The 21,635-nt window shown below is 42.3% G+C and overlaps 1 protein-coding gene across 3 annotated transcripts in view; it reads right to left on the reverse strand.

Annotated features, from left to right (window-relative positions):
• CAST (calpastatin) overlaps positions 1-18,207 on the reverse strand; it is a 57,875-nt gene extending 39,668 nt beyond the window's left edge. For 2 of the 3 annotated variants that reach the window (XM_053969029.1, XM_053969026.1), the window contains exons 1-3: positions 18,133-18,207; positions 12,910-12,975; positions 5,204-5,275 (exon numbers count right to left, since the gene is read on the reverse strand). In XM_053969029.1, coding sequence (XP_053825004.1) covers positions 5,204-5,275; positions 12,910-12,975; positions 18,133-18,174 — 180 coding nt within the window. In that variant the 5' untranslated portion in view covers positions 18,175-18,207. Of the gene's footprint in view, positions 1-5,203; positions 5,276-12,909; positions 12,976-17,931; positions 17,986-18,132 lie in introns of those variants that run through there. The other variant, XM_053969027.1, reaches the window with a different exon arrangement.
• Positions 18,208-21,635: the final 3,428 nt, after the last annotated feature.

The following is a 21,635-nucleotide window of genomic DNA, read 5'->3' on the forward strand; positions in this document are numbered from 1 at the left end:
TCACTCGGGGGACGTGTGGCTCCTGTCTGCTGCAGGGACACGGCTGCTCCTCGCCCTGGCACTGAGGCTGTGGCTGTGGCTTCCGGGAGCTGCTGGCCAAGCCAAGCCCTTGGCAAGCCGGAGTGCTGAGCCACATAATCCCCACCCAGCAGCATGGGGAGGGCACCCAGACCTGCAGGTTCGGGCTCCCACACTGAGCCACAGTGAGCAAACCCCTCCTGCTGCTCCTTCTGGGGTCGCCTCTGGAGCTGGCCAGACCAGGGTCCCAGCTGTCACTGACCTGTCACTGAGAGCCACACAGCAAAAGCGAGGGATGAAACTAAATTCAGCATCCAAAAAGCAATATTTGCCTCCCACCTTTTGATTTCTCAGCGCTGGTGCCGAGGGAAGGAGCCTGCACATTTCCCCTCAGCCCTATTATGAGTTCACGGTCTCTAAATTTGGACTGATTACCCAGACACTCCGAGTACATGGATGTTACTAATTGAAAGTAATTGAGATGTTTTAGGCCACTTAAGGCCTGAACTTGACTGACTAGGGCTATTTTTAAGCATAACAAACCCCAATAATCTGTATTAGTTTAGAAATTAACAGGTGCTTCTTGAAATACCAGTAGTGATCTGCTCTTGAATTTCTTTTTGCCATATAATCAAATTTTCAATACCTGTGGTATTATGGGAGAGATTGGGTTTTTTTCCAAGAAAAAGCCCTGCGCCATTAACAAAACCTTCAGCCACTTTTTCATAATAGCCTCTGTATTGCCTTTATCTTGAATGAATAATAATAAGAAATAAGTCAGCCCTGGAAGAGAATTAGAAAGGGATAAACAACTGCAGACTGACAAAGAAAATATCCCATTTCTGAGTGAAGTATAGAATTTTTCTTGTGAAAGGGTTGTGCTATTTTGACCACTGCACAGCTCTACAAGTTGCAAATCCTGTATCTTCACACAAAGCCAACTCTTCCATGCACGAGGCATCTTTTGTACTCCAGCAGCTTCCAAATTTTAATGTTTAGGTCTATTTTTAGTGTGCCCCTGCCACCGAGAAAGCCAGCACTGTTCTTCACACAGGCACAGCCTTCCTGATTTTCACATGCTGCCAACAGCTCTGAGGGCAACTTTGAGGAAGTTTGCCACAGGATTTGCCACAGTCCTGCTGCAGAACACCTAAAAATTGTGAATCTGTGTCATGACACACATCCCTCCCACAAAGAACATTGAAATTAAGTCCTCAGATAACCTGAATTGTTATTTTTCTGAATAATCTCAAATTTTGGAGGTAGGCTTTCCAACCTTCACAATATGACTGGAAATGTAAGAATAAATTTATGCATTTCTGTGGACATTCCCAAACAATCCTGTGACTTCAGATGCCTTCTATTGAAAAATTCCTTCCTTCACAATTCCTTCCTTTGCCTCTGCAAAGCTCACAAAATAAAAATTTAGTGACAGTGAATAAGGTGTGTAGCAGAAAAAAACCACTGACAGTAGGTGTCACTTTTGATGATAAACTAGATAAATTTGCCTGCTGCAAAAATAGTAGGGATTTCACTCAAAGATACTTATCAACTGCTGCTATTTTTCCATGTTTTCTTGTTTGTTGCATGAGAAAGCAGAGAGAATTCTCTTTAGAACAATGTTAATTTGGGTGCCAGTGAAAAATAATTAACCTTAAATTTCTTTAATCATTAAGGTCAAGAAGCTTCCTCTGAAAACCAGAATAATAATATTAATAATAATTATTATTAATAATAATTATTATTAATAATAACAATAATCATTTTTAAAAACCAACTACATTTCCACCACTGCTTCAATAGGCCATAAAAGCAATACAGATTCTCACTTCTCTAAGCTATAGGAGGCAGCCAAAAAAAGAATATAATTACTTATTAAGAGCAATGCAAAAAATCTGCTACATAAAAAGCAGCAAAACTCCATTTGTTATCAACAGAAATACCATATAAGAACACAAAGATCCAGGAAGGGTGGCTGGATCCAGCTGTGTTCAAGTATTAGTCCCTTCTATTAATAGACACGATTGAACACTGAGGTGGAAGTTGGCTTTCCTGATGGCTGTGGAACTGGCAAAATCTTCATTAAAGGCTGTAAAAGGAAACGCAGCAGCACTGGCAGGAGAGGGAGGAGGTTAGTTCAGTTTTTCCTCCCCACTGCTGCCTGCTAATCCTGGCAGTCATGACCTGGTTTGTGCACCTTGGCAGTCAGTGTGTGCATGGAAGAGGCTGCTCTTAGCTAACCCAGTAAACATTCCTGATGATGACAGCTTTACCTGAACCTCCCTTTTCACTCCATTTACCTGCCTAGCTAGGTGCTCACTGAAAACCCCCCGGGACAAACCAGCAGTCGAAGAGGACTCCCCCATCAGAGAGGAAAGAAAGGTTTGTCAAAGAAACAAAGGCTTCAGAACACCTGCTTCAGTGAAGCCTCTCTAAATTATCCATCTGGATTTGAGTCACACAAAAATTGGGCATGTCCAGGTTGCTGACTGAGCTTCCTGAGTGGACTTAGTGCAGAGGAGGAGGCAGGAGAGGCAGCACTTCTTGCACCACAGGGACACTTAGGCAGACAATTAACACCCCTGTCAGAGCACAGGGAGCAGAGGCAGTGAGTAAACACTGGCTGCAATTCCAGGAACTCCGGAGTGACACAACAGAGAGTAACACACGGGTAAAATGAAGCCACAGACAACTGCATTTCTGAGGGACAGTGTATGAAAACAAAGCGAGGCAGCTGAATACTCTCCCTTGGACAAGCAGACTGCCCACATGCTCAGGCATGACACAGCGACAATCCTTTAGCACACACAAGCTCCTGCATCTGAAAGCCAGAAACCCCAGAAGAAACAAGCCATCAGTTATTATTACTTACTAGATGAAGGAAAAATTACCCAGGTCTGATGTGGAGGCAGCAAACCTCCTCTTGACTCTTCCGTTTAATTTATTTCACCATAAGGTAGGAACAGGTAAAAAAATAAAGTTGCAGGAGCTGGAACAACTTAACTATCCCCCCTGCCTTGCCTCTGGTAAAGATTTAGAAATTTATCTGGGATAAGTAATGACAAGTAAGTACTACTGACCAACAGAATTATTAAAGCTACATTGGGGGAAATGAATAATAGAATAAACAGCAGTCCCAAACTGTCCAAAATCCTGTGGAGTATTTCTGATTGCACTAAAAGATTTGATCTGGTTTTGCAGGAAAGCAGAAATTGCTGCCTTTACTTTTTAAGAAATACTTCCCTTCCTGAAAAATTCCTGGTTAAAAAAAAAAAAATGAACCCGCAAAATTATTGTTTTCAATAGATATTTTTAGAGACAAAAATAAAGGCAAAAAAGAAAACAGCCAGACAAATGGCTTGAAAAAAGGTATGGGTGGCACAAACTACAACAAATGTCTGAGTTTTCCTTATTTTAAGTAACACTATGGGATCACAGGGGATTGTTGAGAGTAAAAGTTACAATTAGCACAAGATTTAGCCTAAGTGAAAAAAGGTGGAAATGGCTGAGTGGGAACTTGAAAGGCTGAACTTGAATTAGCTCTTGATTAAAAGTCAGTATTAGATAGTATGAGGTGACTATTTTTGTAGTACATAATCTTTAGAGTAAGTATGCTGGAATGTCACAGAAACTGGAGAGTACTGCTAAAATACACATTCTAAGTTGCCATAACCTAATATACAGCAATTCCTGGCAATTCCATTGCATTATTTTTATCATACTACCTTCCAGTTCTTAGGCTTAATAGCATGTATGAATTGTGCCTTCCACACATAGAAGTTCTTTCTACTTATCATAGAAAGAACATATACTGAAAAAAAAAAATACTCAGAGCTGTGTTAGCCAGCAAATTAGATGTAAGCATCCCTGGGACTATGCAGCTGGTGACATCGAGGTTGAGTAGGAGGAGTAAACCTTGGCAAAGTGCAAGGAATAGTAAGAAAGGCAAAAAAAAAAAAAAATTAAAAATGCTGGGCTGTTTTTAGTAATAGATAGAAACATTGAAAGAAAGGGACAGCAAGATTTATATCTTTGCGTCCTCCCTCACTGAGTAAAAAGCAAAAATAAATTACTTAGGAAGCATGCAGATATTTAAGTGTATTATTTTACAAAAGCACTGACTAAAAAAGTAAAAAATACCATTCAAAAGCAGAAACACTTCTTGCTGTTAGGATCCTTCCAATAATAGGCTCCCTCCAGACATGGAACGGTGTGGTGGACTGTGGACCCCTCTCAGCCAGCTGCACATCTTGGGTGAGCTGAGGAGCTGAAAAGCCCCTGGATCACACATGGGAGTCAAGGTGGGTTGAGAAATATGTCAAAAGGTGTTTCTGAAACCCATAATTTCAAGTACAGGACACGGTACCAGAACTAAACAAAGACACTGATCTTGTCTCCACTGCTGACCAGCACCCAGCTGCCTCACTCTTGATATTGCCATCAAAATGGGCCCAGTGTGAGTTCTCCCTGGACTAAACTTTGCTGTCAGACTTCACTAAATTCCATCAAAATATATCTTTATCTCAGGAAAGCATACTGCTGCTTCTCTTCTAAGTGGTCTGCATTTTACTCACCTGTGACAATTATGCATCTAACAATGGCTACCAGGTGCAGCATCAGCAAGAGCATTTTCAACACCCTCTTTCAATACCCTGCAAGACCTGAGCACACTGCTTCCCCTGAAAGAATATCACCTGCACTCCTTTGCAATTCAGCTTTAAAATGCTTCTTGAATTATCAGCTGAACTGCTCTGGGGGCAATGAAAGAAAAAACAAGCTGTCAGTTCTTCCAACTCACCAAGTTCCACCAAGTAAACAGAACCCAAAAAATACCAACACTTCAGGGTGAAAAAAGAAACACAGCCCCCCAAAAGTCAAATGAAGGTGCCCACTGACATCAACAGGGCCAGGATTCTTTAAAATAACTGTGAGATTAACAAAGAACATGTGAAAAGGGAGAAGGTTCCCATTTATTTCCTCACAATGTCAACACTGGGGTTTTGCTGACTTGTGCTCCCCCTTCCTTTCAACAGGTTACAATTTGTAGCAAGTCATGAAGAGCACCCCTGTGATGCTGAATGTTGACAAACAAATAATTTTCAATCCCAATGCAGGGCATGGAGTCACACCACATTCTCTCCACATGTAAAAAAAAAAAAAAATCATATTCTTAAACACACATTACCAGAGCAGAAGCAGCTGCTCCACTTGTCTCTGTTTTGAGTGGCTGGCTGACATTAGCACTTGCTTGTTTCTTCTAGAAAATAAAAAGACATAATAAAGATCAGAAATGTCAATGTAGGAAAAGAAAAGCCAAGTAAAACTGTGAAGCAAGCAAACAAAAAACCCCAACCAAACCCAAAGTATTAAAAAAAAGAAAAAGCACACTTAAAAATTTCGCCTAAAACATTTTTGCAAGGCAAGTCATCAAAAAATGAACTCTTCTACGTAACTTTAATTCACACAGGCACATTTCAGAGCCCAGAAATGTGCACACCCAGTACAGCCCGAGTTCTCCTGCAGTGTTTTATGGAGGATACATAAATCTGCTCTATTTCCTGTGGCACAGCGACTCCATTTTAAGCTAACAGTTAAAGCAACAGTATCTATATAAAAAGTATCACGACAACAAGAGGGGCAAGCTATTGCTGTTTAGGCAGGATGTGAGTGGCCAACCAGAAGGTAACATCCTAGGGCAAAGAAGTAAAGATACAAAGTTAAGGGCAAAATCATGCTTTTTCTAAGAAGTGCAAGATTCACAATGCAATAAAAGATTTCACATTTCAACAAGCAGGGCAGGCTGCAGAAGGACCAGAGATTCAACCAGCAAACTCAGAAGTTCCAGTTTTCAATGGATGGCACACCAGAATTGTAACAATGTGGGAGATCCAGAGACCTCTGCCATTCAGGTAATTCTCCTCTTTCTGGTTTTGTTTGAAAACAAAAAGCTAGAGCAAAGATGCACATTCAACAGTCACCTCCAGAGATGAGGCAGAGGGCCATGTACACAAGATTAATATGACCAAAATATGGCACAAATCTGAAACTAAGAGGCATCTTACATCCAGGATCACCATGGGGAAAAAAAAATGACATCCCAGTAATAGGCCACGGGATGCTGCAAAACCCAAGGCTAACAGTGTTTTTTTGCCTGTTAAAAGGATGTTAGGAGTGTACAGCGCAGGACTTTCCTGAACAGCCACTGAAGTCCAGTGCTGCTGCCCATTACAGACCTGCCCAGAACCTGAGGTCTCTGCCTAGACTGAGGGATGTGGTTAAAGGAAAAAGCAGCAGCAAAGCCCAGAGACACCCCAAACACACCCCAGAGACACACAGGAGCCTCACCACAGCCCCCCTCCATCATGTGTCAGTCAGGTTTGTCTTGGTATTTTCTCCTCTGACCACACAATCCTAAGGGAGCAGACAGTCTCCTTGCACATACTCTGCAAATCTGGTTACAATGAACATTTTTAACTCCCTAAGGAAGGAAGCAGTGTTCCAGCTGAGGTGGTAATGATCCTGGAGGCAGGTGATGGAGGTGTGATGCATTTACAATTTTGTAAATCAATATTGAGATGCAGAACACCTCGGGCCTTGTCTCTGATGTAGTGCACTGAAGACTCTGTAATGCACATTACCCACAAATCTTTTCCAATTTTAATTAAGTTGTCCAAGTAGCTCAAAGTCTGAAGTGCTAGCCTCCCCTTTTCAAAGAGAAAAAATAATAATAAAAAAGAAGTCACCATAAAAGAATCATTAAAAAAAAAAAAAAAAAAAAAAAAAGCAGCAAAACTGAAGAGCAATCAGAATTGTGGGCACACCTTCATCACCACAGATCTCAACTGCCATCTCATGCTCAGCCTTTGGCTCAGGGTCTATGGTGTTCAAGATTTACCTTTGGTACCAAAGACTATGTCTAACAGAACTGTGATGCTCTGAAAATATAATAGAATCACAGAATTCCACAAATCCATAGAGTACTGTTTTAGAGAAGGGAGTCTTTATGACACTTACCAGCATACTCAAAATTTCAGGCACAAGGATAGCTTTCCCCACCTCCCAGCAAGTCTGAGCTACCAAAAAAGTCTCAAAAAAACAAACCAAACCAAACCAAACTAACAATTAAAGAAAAACCAAAAAAACAAAACAAACAAAAAACCACCAAACCAAAACCACCAAACAACCCCCCAAATAAAAACCAAAAAGAGCCCACAAACCCAAAAAACCCAAACCAAAAACCAGACCAAAAACCAGAAATAAAAAATCCCACCTCCCAACTCCACCCCCCCCAAAAAAAGAAAAAAAGAAGTCCCCCTAAAAAATGACAAAAACAACCAAATAAGGAAACCCTCCCCTCCAAAAACAGAACCAGCTAACCAAGTGAAATAAATCCTTGTTCAGAGTATGAACTTGTGTTAACCAACTAAACAGAATAAAGTGTTAATGCCAATAATTATTTGGTGGTAAACCAAACAGCAATAAAAGATAGAGAAGAAAAATTAACAAATAAATTGTTCTCTACAACAGAGAAATACTACCTGGAGATAAGCCATGTGGAAGTTGAAGCCATCGTATCAAAAGAGTATCACTCAGTGAATACTGACCACAGCACATGGAGTAACACATATTTTAGTTCCCAGAGTCATCTTTCAACAGCAACTTCTTTGGCTTATCTATGCATCCCTTAATACATTTGTAAAAGCAGAAGCTCTGGCCACATCATTCAATGTTTATCATTCAATTCAGGTTTATCCTTCTTTCACCCTTATTATGATAAGGATGTTAAGGTGTTTCCCAAGATGTTCCCTCCATGCAAACCAGCTCAGATGCCCTTCATTGACAAATACATCAGAGCTGTTCTCATCTTCTCTCCCTCCAAGGACTGGAAGAGTAATTTTCTTCTGTGACTTTCTCAGACACAAACAACTGAAGAATTACCTTGAAGCTGTATTCACATCTTGCTTTCCAACCTGATATTAACAGAGACAATGAATTATCAATGCATAACTTCTTTATTAAATGAATTAAAAGAATTATGGGCCTGTAAAGAATTGTGTGTGAAGTAATAAAAGCTGTGGCACACAGGTACTGATAATTTACTCTTCATTGTTAGCAGTGGCTTCAAAAAGACAGAACACTGTTTCAGAGTGGAATATTAATTCTGCAGGTTTAATAAGGGGGAGATGAAATATACATTCTTCTGCTAAATGAATTTGCAAAGGAAGATGTATCAAGACTGGTGTCCAGAAATGTGGACTTAGTGTTCATTCTGGACTACAATATTCAAGTGTTCATTGTAAGATTGCAGTAAGAATGCTTACAGTATACATGTCCTGAGGACAAAAAACCACAAGAGGCAAGGATGTGCAGTCTCTGATCTGCAAATATTTTTGACAACCATCAGCAGCATTTCAGCCTCCTCCATCAATCTTTCATTCAAGAACAGCTCGAGCAGCAACCACTCTATCTTCCTTCTGAAGGCAGAGACTTACATGACAACAGCTCTCAGCAAGTGCCAGAATTTAACAGAAATAATAGTATTTTTCAACTACCCTTGGCATTTTAGCCAAAAGAAGCACCAAAACAGAAAAGGGAGAGAGCTAAAGAAGCTGCTGCTGTGTTTCTCAGAACCTTCCCACTCCTCTACTGAAGATGAAGAGGCCACAATCCTCTCCACCAGTGCCAAGGTGCTGTGAGGCACAAAGGAGAAGGAAAACAAGCAAACAATGCAGATATAAATTAATATTTTGGTACCAAAGTAAAAACAAACCTCACAAACACCCTAGGTAAAAACTACCCATGCACTCCCACAACTCAGACCAGCAGTGGGCACCCCAATGAGATTTTCAACAGTCATAATGCCTTTACTCAGCATTAATACTTTTTCTGGATAAGGAATCCTAAGTGACAAGCCTCAGGATTAAAAAGTATCACAGTCACACTGATTTCAGAGCAAAGAATCAATTCTAAAAGGATAGCGATGCTTTAGCACCAATCATCACTGTCATCCTTTTGAAGTAAAGAATATATTTCCTGATAAGTACAATGAGCTGAACAAGCAGGTTCTGCCTACATTCCTGTAAAGAACAACTCAAAATGCCAGGACACATTAGAGAGGGTCCTGTTTCACACTATACCTGGTGAAATACGGCCTCACTCTAAGGTGGGGCTTGCAATTCCCACAATATATGACTTTATCTTCCTTTTTAATATCACATTTTCACATCCAGACAGCAGCCATGCACAGGCTGGGCTTTTACACAGGTACAGAATCTCTCCTCAGTATTTCCCTCTGAGACAGTAAAAAGAGAACAGGCCTCTCTCCACATTAACATGGATCTACTCAGAGCAGGGGGGTTTCAGAGCACAGCCACACACAACGTGAGCACTTGTTCCGCATTATTCTTGTGAATTTCATGTGGCTGTGTAGCAGAACACACTGTGCCCCAAGGGCAGCCCTCTGACAGGCAGCACTGACTGGACATGGCGTGCAAGATTAGGACAGCAGGACCATGTGCCTCATCACAGTGCAAGACCTGCCTTCCTGATTTTGGATAAGCTTCACTTTTATCATTTCCCTGTCTCCAGCAGTGGTCAGCAGCATATAGGAAAGAAAACAAAACCAGTTATGTAGAAATAGTTCAGGTCTATGTTGATACTTCTTCTAAATACTCATCCAGACTCAGTTTGTGGGCCAGGAATTTCTTAAGTTCAGTGTATTTTATAAATCACCCTGGGTTTTTCTTCAGTGATTTTGTGCCATCTGCCCTTGAAAGCATTTATATTTTAGCATCCAAGAGCTTCTATAGCACTCTTACCCCAATGGTCTCAAAAATGGAAGTGATCTGAAATTGGTAGAAAGGCACACACATACGTAAGCTAAAGACAATGCCCAGATGGGACTAAAACAAAACCAAGTTGTCCCTCACATACTGACAAACTGCTAAAAGCCTTGGAACACCAGGAAGCAAGGGGAAGAAAGGAAATTTACTATTCCACACTCTTTGCAATGGCATGCTGCAAACACATTGGCTCAGGCCCACAATGTCATATCACAGTGAGAGAACAGAGGGACAGACCCAGGGAACCTGCAGCACACCACTCACTTCTGCTGGATGGTAGCTGCATCCCAGCTGCAACAATACGCCACAGCTTCATGTGCATGAGCAACCAGCAATTCCAACAACCACCTTTTCTTTTCTGTTAACACCCACCTATTATTATTGGTGCTTTAAATGGAAGGGATGGGACTACAGTCGGGCTAAAAACAATTTATTGCTCAGATAAACATCAGTCACAAAGGCTGTGAGATTTTAAAAAGCAAACAGTCGGCCATAGCTCAAAGTAGTCATAACTACTTTGTTACAAGACAATTTATAACTTTTTAACCCTATGGGCAGTTGCTACAAAGTTTATTTTGCATTTTTAACCTATCACTTTTACTTACTTCTGCTGCAAGGAGTATACTTTTATTCAATGGGCTACTATCACAACTACACACGTATCTTTCTATTATAACTTCTGAACTCTTAGCTTACTCTATACACTACATTATTACACTATAAACCCTTCACCATCTTATCAATACAGTTTCTTACTTACTTAAGGCATACTCTTACTTACAACTATAGAAACATAATTTTATAGTTTTTCTGCTTAATGTCCGTGTACTTTATTTTTACATCAATCTATGTTTCTTCTAAGGCTGCACATCAAATTCTGCAGTGTCTGTGGAAGTTTCTATTTTTCCATTTTCCACTTTCACTAATACACACACCCACAAGTAAAGCTGAAATGAGATTCTCAGGTGTTTTTTTTTTTTTTTTTTCCCAAGATTTTCAGAAGTGTCTGATTATCCCTAGAAGGTGAACTCAATAAATGTAAGGTTCTAACAACCAAGACATCAAGATTTTAAGACAGATCCCTATGACTTGAGCCCTGGAGCAATGCCTAATAGCACATACACTTTTATTGACATCTACACTGATTAACTGCTTTTATTTTTTTTTTTTTTCGATTACATATTCTAACACATCTGGAACTTCCAGTACATCTTTTCCCTGTTTCCACAAGGCTCCATGCACAGATACACACTCAGCTGCTCATCACTGGACTGACAGATTGTATCAATCTCAACCCAAAGCTGACCCTGTCTGTGCAAGCAGATCCCCCATCCTGTCTAGACTCACAGCTTGAGCAGCACTGCTGAAATTATGCAAACAAATATGACAGTGTCTTTCCTTGGCTGGTATCTTAAGGCAATGAAGTGATGGAGAACAATCTTTCCAAGGACAACATGACCCTGTCCACCATGGTATCACAGCTCCATCCCTTCTTACCGAACAGGTTTCTATCTATAGCAAACCTGCTGTGTTTTCTTCAGTCTGCTTTTAAGTCTCCAAGAAGAAAGGGTTAAGAAGCCTCTTCTACACCCTAACACTATTCATGGGGAGTTAATCTTGATGCTGTGGCTAACTGGCATCTCCCACTCAAACCAGCATCGGGCCCTTCCTAAGTTTACTTTTCAAAACTCTGCCCTCCTTCTCTCACTCCCTCAGGACTATATATCCAAAGAATCTGAGGGACAAGAGTTGTTTGGTGTTATTTCTGATTAAACAACAACCATACTGATCTTACTGTTTTCCTTTCAGTACGGATACAAACTCTTGAAAAACCTCAATATTTTCTTGTAATTTTTCTAATGTCAAACCTTTTCTAGCAGGCAGGTGAACAAACTCAATATTCTAGACAACATTGCCCAAAGCTCTCTGCAGATATATTAGAAATCTCTGCCTCAAAAAACAAAGACTATAGGAATTATCTCTGACTTTTAAACAAAAATGTAACTTTGCAGATGCTTGGAAAAGTTGTTGAAAGATTTTTGAGTTGCTTCCTCAACCGCTTAACAAATCAGAGTATTTTGGAGGTAGGTATGAGTCACAGTGGGGTCAATGTCCCTCAACACGTCTCTGGAAGAGGTTTTTGATCTATTTCCACTTTTAAGCACAGCAGAGTGGATGGAGCAAATAAAACATATGAAGAAATTCACAAGAGGAAACATACAGTATTCTAACATGCAGTATTCTAAGGACTCAAAAAGCAGAAGTATCCGGACAATAAATTTTAGTGAGAGTCTTTGTTTTGCTGGATCTTCCCAATAAGAGGTCAGAAACATTAGCCCTAGAACTCTGAACTACAAGCCTCAACTCCCACCCTTACCACAAAAAAATGTCAACACTTTTCTAATATGAAGAACAATGTCCAGTCTAAGAATATGGCATTAAACCAAGAATGTATAAATGCACAGTGATATTCATAGAAAAAAACAAGCTGTCTGGAGAGGAAAGGTGGAACATATTCTAAGGCTAGAGAACTTTTCCTTGTCTTTCTGGACAGGAAAGAAAAGCAATTGCTTGAATCATCTACTTCAGAGGACTGTAACAAAAGCATTCACTGACCCCGATTGCAGTGCAGTCAAACAGGCTTAGGCAAAGTTATTTCCCACACAGCTTCTGCTGTGGATGAACCACCAGGTGGAAAGCATCAGGGTGAACTCCCTTCACCTGTACTTCTGTGCAACTCAAAAACCAGGGCCACCAGATGTGCCCCACACTGTACCGGCACTGCACAGCAGACACTTCACTGAGGTAACTTCCATGGACACCAGTGTGAAGTGTTAGAGAAAAGTACGCACAGAACTAAAAAATCATTTCCAGTAGGCTGCTCAGCAGCACAAGACAAAACTAAATGTTCCCAGGATGAATAATGACTGTCTGGAGTCATCAGTTTATCATCCAAAAACTACCACTTTGCTATCAAAAGGCAAAAATCAGTATAGAGGAAATTCATTACCAACTTTTCTTGTTAATATATTCAAACACTTGGATTTACCTCTTCCACTTCTGTTTTTTTCTCTCCTGCCTTGGAAGAAGCTTCACTTGCCTTCTTGTCACCATGCTGTGAACAGAGAAAATAGATGTGTAGTTACTTAGACCTTAAGTCTTACCTTGCACACAAAGAAATTCTCAAACTTCCTAGTACAAGGATGATTCCCTTCAGCTACCAGTAATATGACAGTTTTTCTTCTCACTAATGAACAGGATTTATAAATGGCCTGCTGGATAACTTCAAGAGAAATCAGTCATAAGGTCATGACTCTTAGGGCAGTTACATGACTGATCTCGTGAAAAGTTCTGGAAGATATTCATCTTATCACTCCTCCCTCACCAGCACAGCACTCTCCAGTGCTTGTTTTGGAAATGTCAGAGCCACAGGCTTCAGCAGCAACTGAGCAGCTCTCAGAGACACCAACATGATCTGTGCAACCCTCCAACATCTGAACTCCCCTCAGACACACTGAAATGTTTGTTATGCCCAGCCCTCTTCACCTGAAATAAATCTGTTGTCATGATTGCTGCAATTCTACTGCTGATACAGAAAAAAAAAAAAAAATGCTCCAATAGTTCAGGCACAGGTGCATATTAGGAAATACTGTTCTTCCAGGATCCCTGAATCTCCTGCATCTTTTATCTCCTCTTCCTTTCACTTAACCTGATGTAGAATCCCAGTAGGTTCCCATGTGCAGCAAAGAAAGGCACATTTTGCTCAGCACACACACTGGTATTTAGCATGTTGTAACTGTCTGCCTCTCTGAAAAATAGTGAACATGGTCCCTCAAAAAATCTCTTTTTCAAAAGTAGTAAGACCAAAAAGCAAGAAGTTTATATAAAATATATTATAATATAAAAGGCAACATAATACAGGTACTCTCTAGTATCTCAGCTAGTCTAACTTCCCACAGCAACTGAGACATCTGGGAGGGAGAATTCACGTCTGGTCTGTTTCGTTAAGTAAAGACAGGAGATGATTCAAGACCCATTTATTCCCTTCTGTTTTTGGGACTGAGCAGCAGGAGGCAAAGCCTGCTAATCCACCAAGTAATGAGTTCCTGCAGATTTTTCTTTACATGGCTATAGGCAGAAAGTAATGATCCATGTATCACTGCACTATCTTCAACAGAAATCAGTTCCAGCACAACAGCAGGAGAAAATGCAGGCTGAAAAAAATACTATAACAACAAAAATTTCAATAATTGTTTTGGACAACCTCTAATAATTCAAGTTTTTAAAATGAATTTGGTTATGACTAAGACACTCAATGAGTTTTAAATTTGGAATTGCTATAGTCATATTCCAAATGTGCCTCTTTAGAGGAAAAACAAGACCCCTTTGGTTGTCTATTCAGGTAAGAGATTGATTCACTGCTCCATAATAGCACTTCCAGTGAGACACAATTTACCCAGCTGTCTGTGCTTTTTACTGCTACAATAAAGGCACATCGCACACGTTATCAGTAAGAGCAGTGCCAGTGAGTCTCCTGTTGCTGACAGAACAGGAATTTCAGAGACAGCACTGCCATAAGGCTCAGGAGTTAAAGGAGAACACTGTTGATCAGGCTCTATTTTTCCATGGATACCCTCAGCATAAAAATGCTCAAAAAATCAAGTATTATCCTGAATCCACCTATCCACCTATTAAAGACTTCTCTTGCTTTCATTTGTTTTCTTCTTCAAATTCAGACATAGCCTTAAAAGCAGCAACACCAACTGAAGTGCGTACACATGCGTCTCTAGATGTTTTGGGGGTTTTTTTGGGTTTTTTTTGGTTTTTTGTGTGGGTTTTTTTTTGTGGTTTTTTTGTCTGTTTGTTTGTTTGTTTGTTTTTGTTTTGGTTTTTTTCTTTTTTTTTTTTTTTGGGTTTGGTTTTTTTTTTTTTTTTTTCATTTTACTAAACCAGGTTAGGGAATGTAGGAACTAAATACTTGCTTCTTACTAAGCACACCAGGCCTTTATCAGGGCTGAATCTGTGTTACCCTTCCTCCCTAAGTCCACCTCCTCATCTTCACACCAAAGAAACCCACAGCAGACAGGACAATGGCACCAAAAGAGCATCCAGACCCAGAACTAGGAGGGACATATGGAAGGGGACTGGCAGGATTCCCTCAGCCTCAGGCAGAAAAACTCCCTGAGGGATCCCAAGGCAGCTTCAGTGCCCAGAGAGGATGCAGAACAGGATGAGGACCACAGCTTTGCTATCCCTAAACTCAAGTCAGAGAGACACTAAAAGCATGCCATCTTCCCTCCAGAAGGCAACGTCAAACAGCATCTATAATAAAGAGACTGACTCAGAGGACAAATATGTTTATTCCAACTCAGGAAACAAAGCATATATAGTCAGACCAGAGCAGTTTTGTTTTGTTTTGTTTTTTTCCCAGTAAGTTGACTAATGCACTGTGTACACACAGAGCCCTGATACTCACTCCTTGGCCTCAGATAATAAAAGAGCCTGTGAAAGTACTGCCTTGCAGGAAAGAAAGTCTACTGTCCTGAGGAGGTAACCTGGGAAAGCACAGCTTCACAGTATACCTGGGGAAACCATGCTGGTTCCCTGAACAGCTGATGCATAAGGTATGATGAAGGACCCCATTTCAATAATGCCCTTCAACAACTCTTTTTCTGAATTTTCAAGCTTTGAAATCCTCCACTAAAAAAAATGAAATATACAAAAAGAAATGAAACAAAAAACGAACCCAAAAAACTCAAACAAACAACAACAAAAAACGAACCCAAAAAACCCCAAACCAAACAAAAAAAAAAAAAACCACAAAAAAACTGAAACCAAAACAAAAAACCAACCAAACCAAACAAGAAAAAAAAACCAAAAAAACAAACAACAACAACAAAAACCAAGAACAACACCAATAAAAAAAATGCAGTAAATCAATCTGCTTAGTCAGAAGGCTAAGCTCAGGTTTTGTGGGACAGTGTACATCTACTGCTCATTCATATTCACAACTCATGATGACAAGCTGACTTCTTCTTTGGGCACCCTTTCCTTTTCCTGCTCAAATTCCAGGGCCAGAGACACAGATTCATAACCAGACAGTGGGTCAGAGCAGCTCCAGCTCTCTTACATCAACAGTGGGTGTACAGCTGAAGTGACAATTTTAGTTTAATTCATGAGCTAACAATTCCTTGTAGCTTTTAAGCTGGCTCAAAATATTTTCCAACCTTACTAACTAAAAAAAAAAAAAAAACCCACACAATCCTACCCATAATTACATGTTCACAAAGATATGTGTCATGAGCAAGAAAGTTTATCCTGAGATCTTCATCCTGTTCTAAAGTGCACAAAAATGTCACCACACTATTAAGACACACCTTTAAACTTCTGACTCAAACAGCACTCATAAACTAGAAAGTAACTGGTGAAAAAGCACAGAGAAAATTACTAACAACTGAATAGACACTGATGTGCACAAAAATCCAACCCTTACTAAAGGCTTTGCTTGCAAGAAATTATTTCTAAACCTCAGGAGATTTAGAAGGCATTAACAAGCCTTTGATTTAAGGCCACTGTGCAGCATCTTGGAGGACTTGCAGTAACTGGGTGAGAAGTGAAGTCTTGCAAGATTCTCAGCTAAAGTCAATCAACTCAGCATTACAGCTATTTAAGGAGATGGGAATCTGACTTTTGCTCTCAGCTGGAACTGGGAAGAAGACAGAGATCTTTTACACTGCTTGGAAAATTGTCAGATGTAAAGCGTTGCCAGGGGAGCTACAATCAAGCCAGGTAAGGAATCGAAAGGTGAAACCCAGATTGTTACTGCATCCAATCCCAGCTTTAACTACACCACCCAGTAAAAACGTTAATCTCCTTTGTGTCTGTCTCTCTCACCCACCTCTCCTGCCTCTCCTACCTCCCTATGCACAGGAGAGGACTCCAGTCCCACGTGGAGGCCCACAAGTGCCAGCAACCACAACCAGGGGTTTCCAAAAGAGCAGCTGTGGGAGCGGTTTTCTTAAGTCATCACACACAGCCATGTCTTGATATCTTTTCTTCCCTTGGATGCAATGACACAGAGCTAACGAGGCCTTTTACATCCATTCCATAGCTTAGTGCAGTAATTCTCAAACTTTCACCTTTGTGATTTTGTGTCACCTCCACGACACTGATTTGACTTAACACAATGACTGACACCTGAAAACACTGATCCAAGCTACATGAAGCAACTTAAAAGTACAGTTATAATGTCAAGAGGTTTCATCTACCTGATCATGTATTTTGGAAATGCATTAAAGTGATATTTTCTCTGAAACCAACTTTTCACAACATATGCTTTCTGTAAAACTTTAACAGAATGCAAACTTTTTTCCTTTTCACCATTCCACACAGAGGCCAACCGCTTCCTCCTACGTGTAATAAAGGTGCATAAAGGTTTCTTAAAGGCTTTTTAAAGCCTTTTAAAGCAGTCGCGGGCTCGTCAAAGTAATGAGCAGCGACCCAAGTCCATCCAAACCACACGGAGCCGTCAGAGAGCTGTGGTTTTGCTCGGGGAGGATCTGGCAAGCGACGGCTCTTCCCGGCAGCACCGCCACCACCCACCTGCCGTGAAGAACACGCTCCTGGGAAAAAGCGCACCGCAGTTTTTCCCAAAACAGGAACATTCCCACACAAAATCCTGTTTTACGCGTTCTGGTGCGGTTTCATCACCCCGCAAGCCTGCCTTACTCGGGCGACGACGAAAACTGCTAACAGCACCAAAATCCCCAGCTTCCTGTGTCGCTTTCTGGGATGGGATGCGGACGGACAGCTGGAGCGCACGGCGTTTCCCCCTGACCTGAAGCACTGGGGCATTTTATTTTAAAAGGCGCTGCCTCGCCTCTAGCCGCACCACAACCCCCTTTCCTCACCCGCTTCCCCATCCCGAACGCCGGGGAGCGGCGGGAGCATCGGGTGCATCCTGCCCGCCCCACCCTGCGCCCCCGCCAGCCGCTCCCGCGGGGCTCCCAGGGCGGTCCCGGCTCCCCACCGGGGTCGTCCCGGCTCTGCCGGGGCTTTCCCCCGCACTCACCATGGCGTACCACCAGCGGGCGAAAGCCATGGCGCTGCTGCTGCTCCTCCTGCCCGCGCTGCCCGGCACTGCCCGGGACGCGCCCAGGGCGGTGCCGGCGCGGAGCCGCTCCCCCGCCGGGGCCGCGGGGCACCAGGGGCAGCGCGGAGCGGCATCGCCGCCCTCATCACACCCCTCCCCTCATCCCCGAGCCCGCCTTACCGCCGCGGGCAGCGGCTGCCTGCCCGTCCCGGGCGCTGACATGCCGATCCCGGGCAAGAGGAGCGGCGGCTGCCCGGTCGCTCGCAGCTCCACGGGCGGCTGGAACGGCCGTCGGTCCCTCCCCTTCCTGCCGGGGCCGAGCCGGGACGGGGGAACCAGGGGGGCCGCGAGTGCGGGCAGGACGGCCCTCAGCTGGAGCAAGAGTGGCTTTTCTTTAAAATAGCGTTGTTTTGGGGGCCTGCGGGAAGGAGCGCACAGACTTGCTTCTCCTCACGGAAGTCGTTCCCTTTGGGAAAGCGTTTGGGTGTCTGCAGCCGACCCAAGGTGGCTCCAGGCTCCATGGCAGCCCCCAGCGAGGATTTTGTCCTTCCCCCGAGATAGAGCAGGGCGGAGGGTGCTTGGGGCTCCCCAACACCAGGCTAGTCCACCGGCCTCTCGCCGGCTCCTTTGCCAGCTTGCCTCCAAATTGGGCACCCTGTTCCTATGACTGCCTCCTTCCCCAGCCATTGCATCCTGGCTCCTCCACCACCCTCTGGCTTCTGTGCCGGCTCCCCTGCAGCCATGCTACCTCAGCTTCTCTGCTGGCTCCAGCCTTGGCCATCACCTTGGCGTGAATTCATTCCCACCACATAAACAAACACCGTCAGTTTGGAAGTTGGCCACGCATCCCATGGGTTGGTGTGGTGTTAGCCCTCACATCCAGGGGATTTGTTACAGGTCAGGTTATGAAATGGAAAACACAGGTATTGTGTGCAGGAATGGGCACAGTTTGAAGAGCTTGTCTTGCCAGGTTGTGTGCAGAAAAAGAAGTCAGTGTTTGGGGTGTTCTGTGCCAGGGAACCCCAGGCTCAGGCTGGATGGGTGGAACAGCTGTTGGATGAGGTGCGCTACTCTGAACGGGTAACAGCAGCAGCTCCTGAGCACATCCTTGTGTCAGGATGCCCTGTCTATAAGCAGAAGGAAGGAAAAGTGTCCCAGTCTTTAGGGAGTTCTTGTCAGCCACTTCCTTGGAGAAGAGGCAGTAGGACTAATCTGCATGGTTGGAAGCCTGTAAACCCAATTAGTGCCTACACCCTCGGCTGTCAGACCTGAGACAAGTGGGTGAGGCCTCCCCTCGAGGTCTTGGGAAATTACTTTGTTCTGCAGAGAGAGGGGGAAAGTTCAGAGGGATCTGCCTAAAGCCACCCCTGCTTTTACTTTCAGATTTCAGTCTGTGACACTTTGCCAAGGTGCTCCAGAGGAAGTGGAGGTGAGGGCCATGTTTAAAATGCATGGCTTCTACACGGGGCTGGCGTGTGCAAGTTTACCTGGGGTCACTCGGACAGGTCTAACAGATTGTGCTGCATTCCTCCAGTTGGCTGAAGGCAGCAGACCCTCCCTGCTGGCTCCAGGGAGCCCTCAGGAAGCGTCACCCATCTCACTGCCTGATGACAAACAACTGGAGCTGACAGTAATTGGAGTGGTGGAGCTGCACAGGAACAGGGCAGTAGCACATGAAACCCTCGGTGATGTCAGCCTGCATCATGCTGGACATTCAGGGTCCTGCTGACCCAGAAGCACATCACCCATTCCAGCTCTGCTGGTAGGTTCAGTTTATAAATGAGGTCTGAACGCTGCTGCAGGAAGGAGGGGAGCTGCCCAGACGTTTGCCCCAGTTCCTGCAGTTGTTGCAGTGTTTTGTAAACTGGCTGGGCTCCATCCAGACTTGCAAGGAAAACTTGCTTTAGGGCCAAGGGCTTGGCATTGTTGCTTCTATTAGAAGGCTCCTCTAGCTTGCCATTGCTTCAAGAAACCATTGTCTATTGGCAATTTCTTCCCAAGTTAATTTTTATGTAGTTATAGCTATATGTAGTTTATATGAAAAGGTTGTAGGCAGCACATATTTACCTGGAGATGGAGAAGAAGGTTCTTGTTTGTCTGACAGAAGGAGAGTCAGCTGATGGATGCCTGAGTCAGCTTTTTAAACACTGAAGGCCTAAACACCACTCCAACAGTTTACTCATGTGGGTGAAGATTTGGATGTTTGAGTAGAGCAGTCGTAATTATCCAAGTCAGTCTGACATTTATTATCTTTAACTAGGAAAAAATAAGTTTGCCTTGCAGCTTGCAGCAGCATACAAATGTACGGTATCAAAATCACATGGTGTTTTCTGTCACGGTTTCTACTTATTCCTTCAGAACATCTGCAAGTGAACAAATCCACTGAGGCTTGCTGAGATTTTACATGGCATTAGCCATGGAGTTCTGCACAGGGCTGACAAGAAACAGATGCAAGAAGTGATGGACAGCACAAACATAAATTGTTTTTTCAGTGTTTATTGGCTGGAAAAAGAGCAGGTGACCACATCAGAAGAACACAGGTTGTTCTTTACTGCAATGATGTGTGATGTGAACAAGTATTCAAAAAGAGTTTTTGTGCTTTTAATAGTCATGGATGCACTTCCATGTAATTCAAGGTATTAGGAGTCTAAAATTGGACTGGAGAATCACAGACTCATTTTCCCCACCATCCCTCATCTCCAAAGGGAACCAGTTGACGTCAAATGCCTCCCAATAAAAAGGTGCTCTAAATTCTGGCAGGATGGGATAAAATTTTTGCCAAGCATACATATTTTATTAATATAACTTGCATAATGATATGACTGCAAGCTTATGAGTCATTCACAAAATCTACAAAATAAAGTACAAAATCCCTTGTGTAACTGGATTTTTTTATCTAGGGTAGTTTAAAAGATGTCTTAGTATAAAAACTAGTTAAAAATAGTTTTTAAAAATTTCTTTCATCCTCTTCCTGTGGTTTACAAAGAAACTCATTGCAAGTTTTTGTTCTCTTGTCTTCCTCTGAAACCCAAAACCATCAGGATTTACTTTTTTTTTTCTCTTTTTAATTTGATGCGTTCAGTCCCACCCTGTTTTGTGACACCCGCAAAAACAAAGACGGAGAAGTACATTTCATTTCTTCTTCTACTGCTTTTGTTCACAGCATGTTCAGTAAATGGAAATTGGAAATTTAAATAATGGAAATTCTATTTGTTGATAAGCCTTGTTTGATGACATTCTTGCTCTAGAAAGCAATAATGCCAGTCCTAATTATTGAAAAGAAAGGTTTATTTCCTTGTCTATGGATACATGTATTTTTGCACGTTATAAACACCTGATATCATATAAATTTTATGTCCTCTGCTAGTTCAGTGCAGTCTGAAGACTTCCTGCTGGACTCCATCCCACTGCTAAGTGGGGATTTCCTCCCCTGCGACAGAAGATACCAACCAAGAGAAAATTAGAGTTTTCCTTGAGGTTTGATATTTTGTAATTCCCTAAATACCGAGCTGAACTTTAATTAAAAACCAAAACTATTTCAAAATTAATCTTGAATAATTTCTGGAGACAGATTTGAGTGATATGTATGGAAGTTTGTATCTATGCAAATTTTCTCCTTTATTATATTAAAATGCAGCAAATCCCAAAGTTTAGTACAATGTATCACATACAGCTATGAGGGA

The sequence above is a fragment of the Vidua chalybeata genome, chromosome Z (genome assembly GCF_026979565.1).
Source record: "Vidua chalybeata isolate OUT-0048 chromosome Z, bVidCha1 merged haplotype, whole genome shotgun sequence".
Lineage (NCBI taxonomy): Eukaryota > Metazoa > Chordata > Aves > Passeriformes > Viduidae > Vidua > Vidua chalybeata.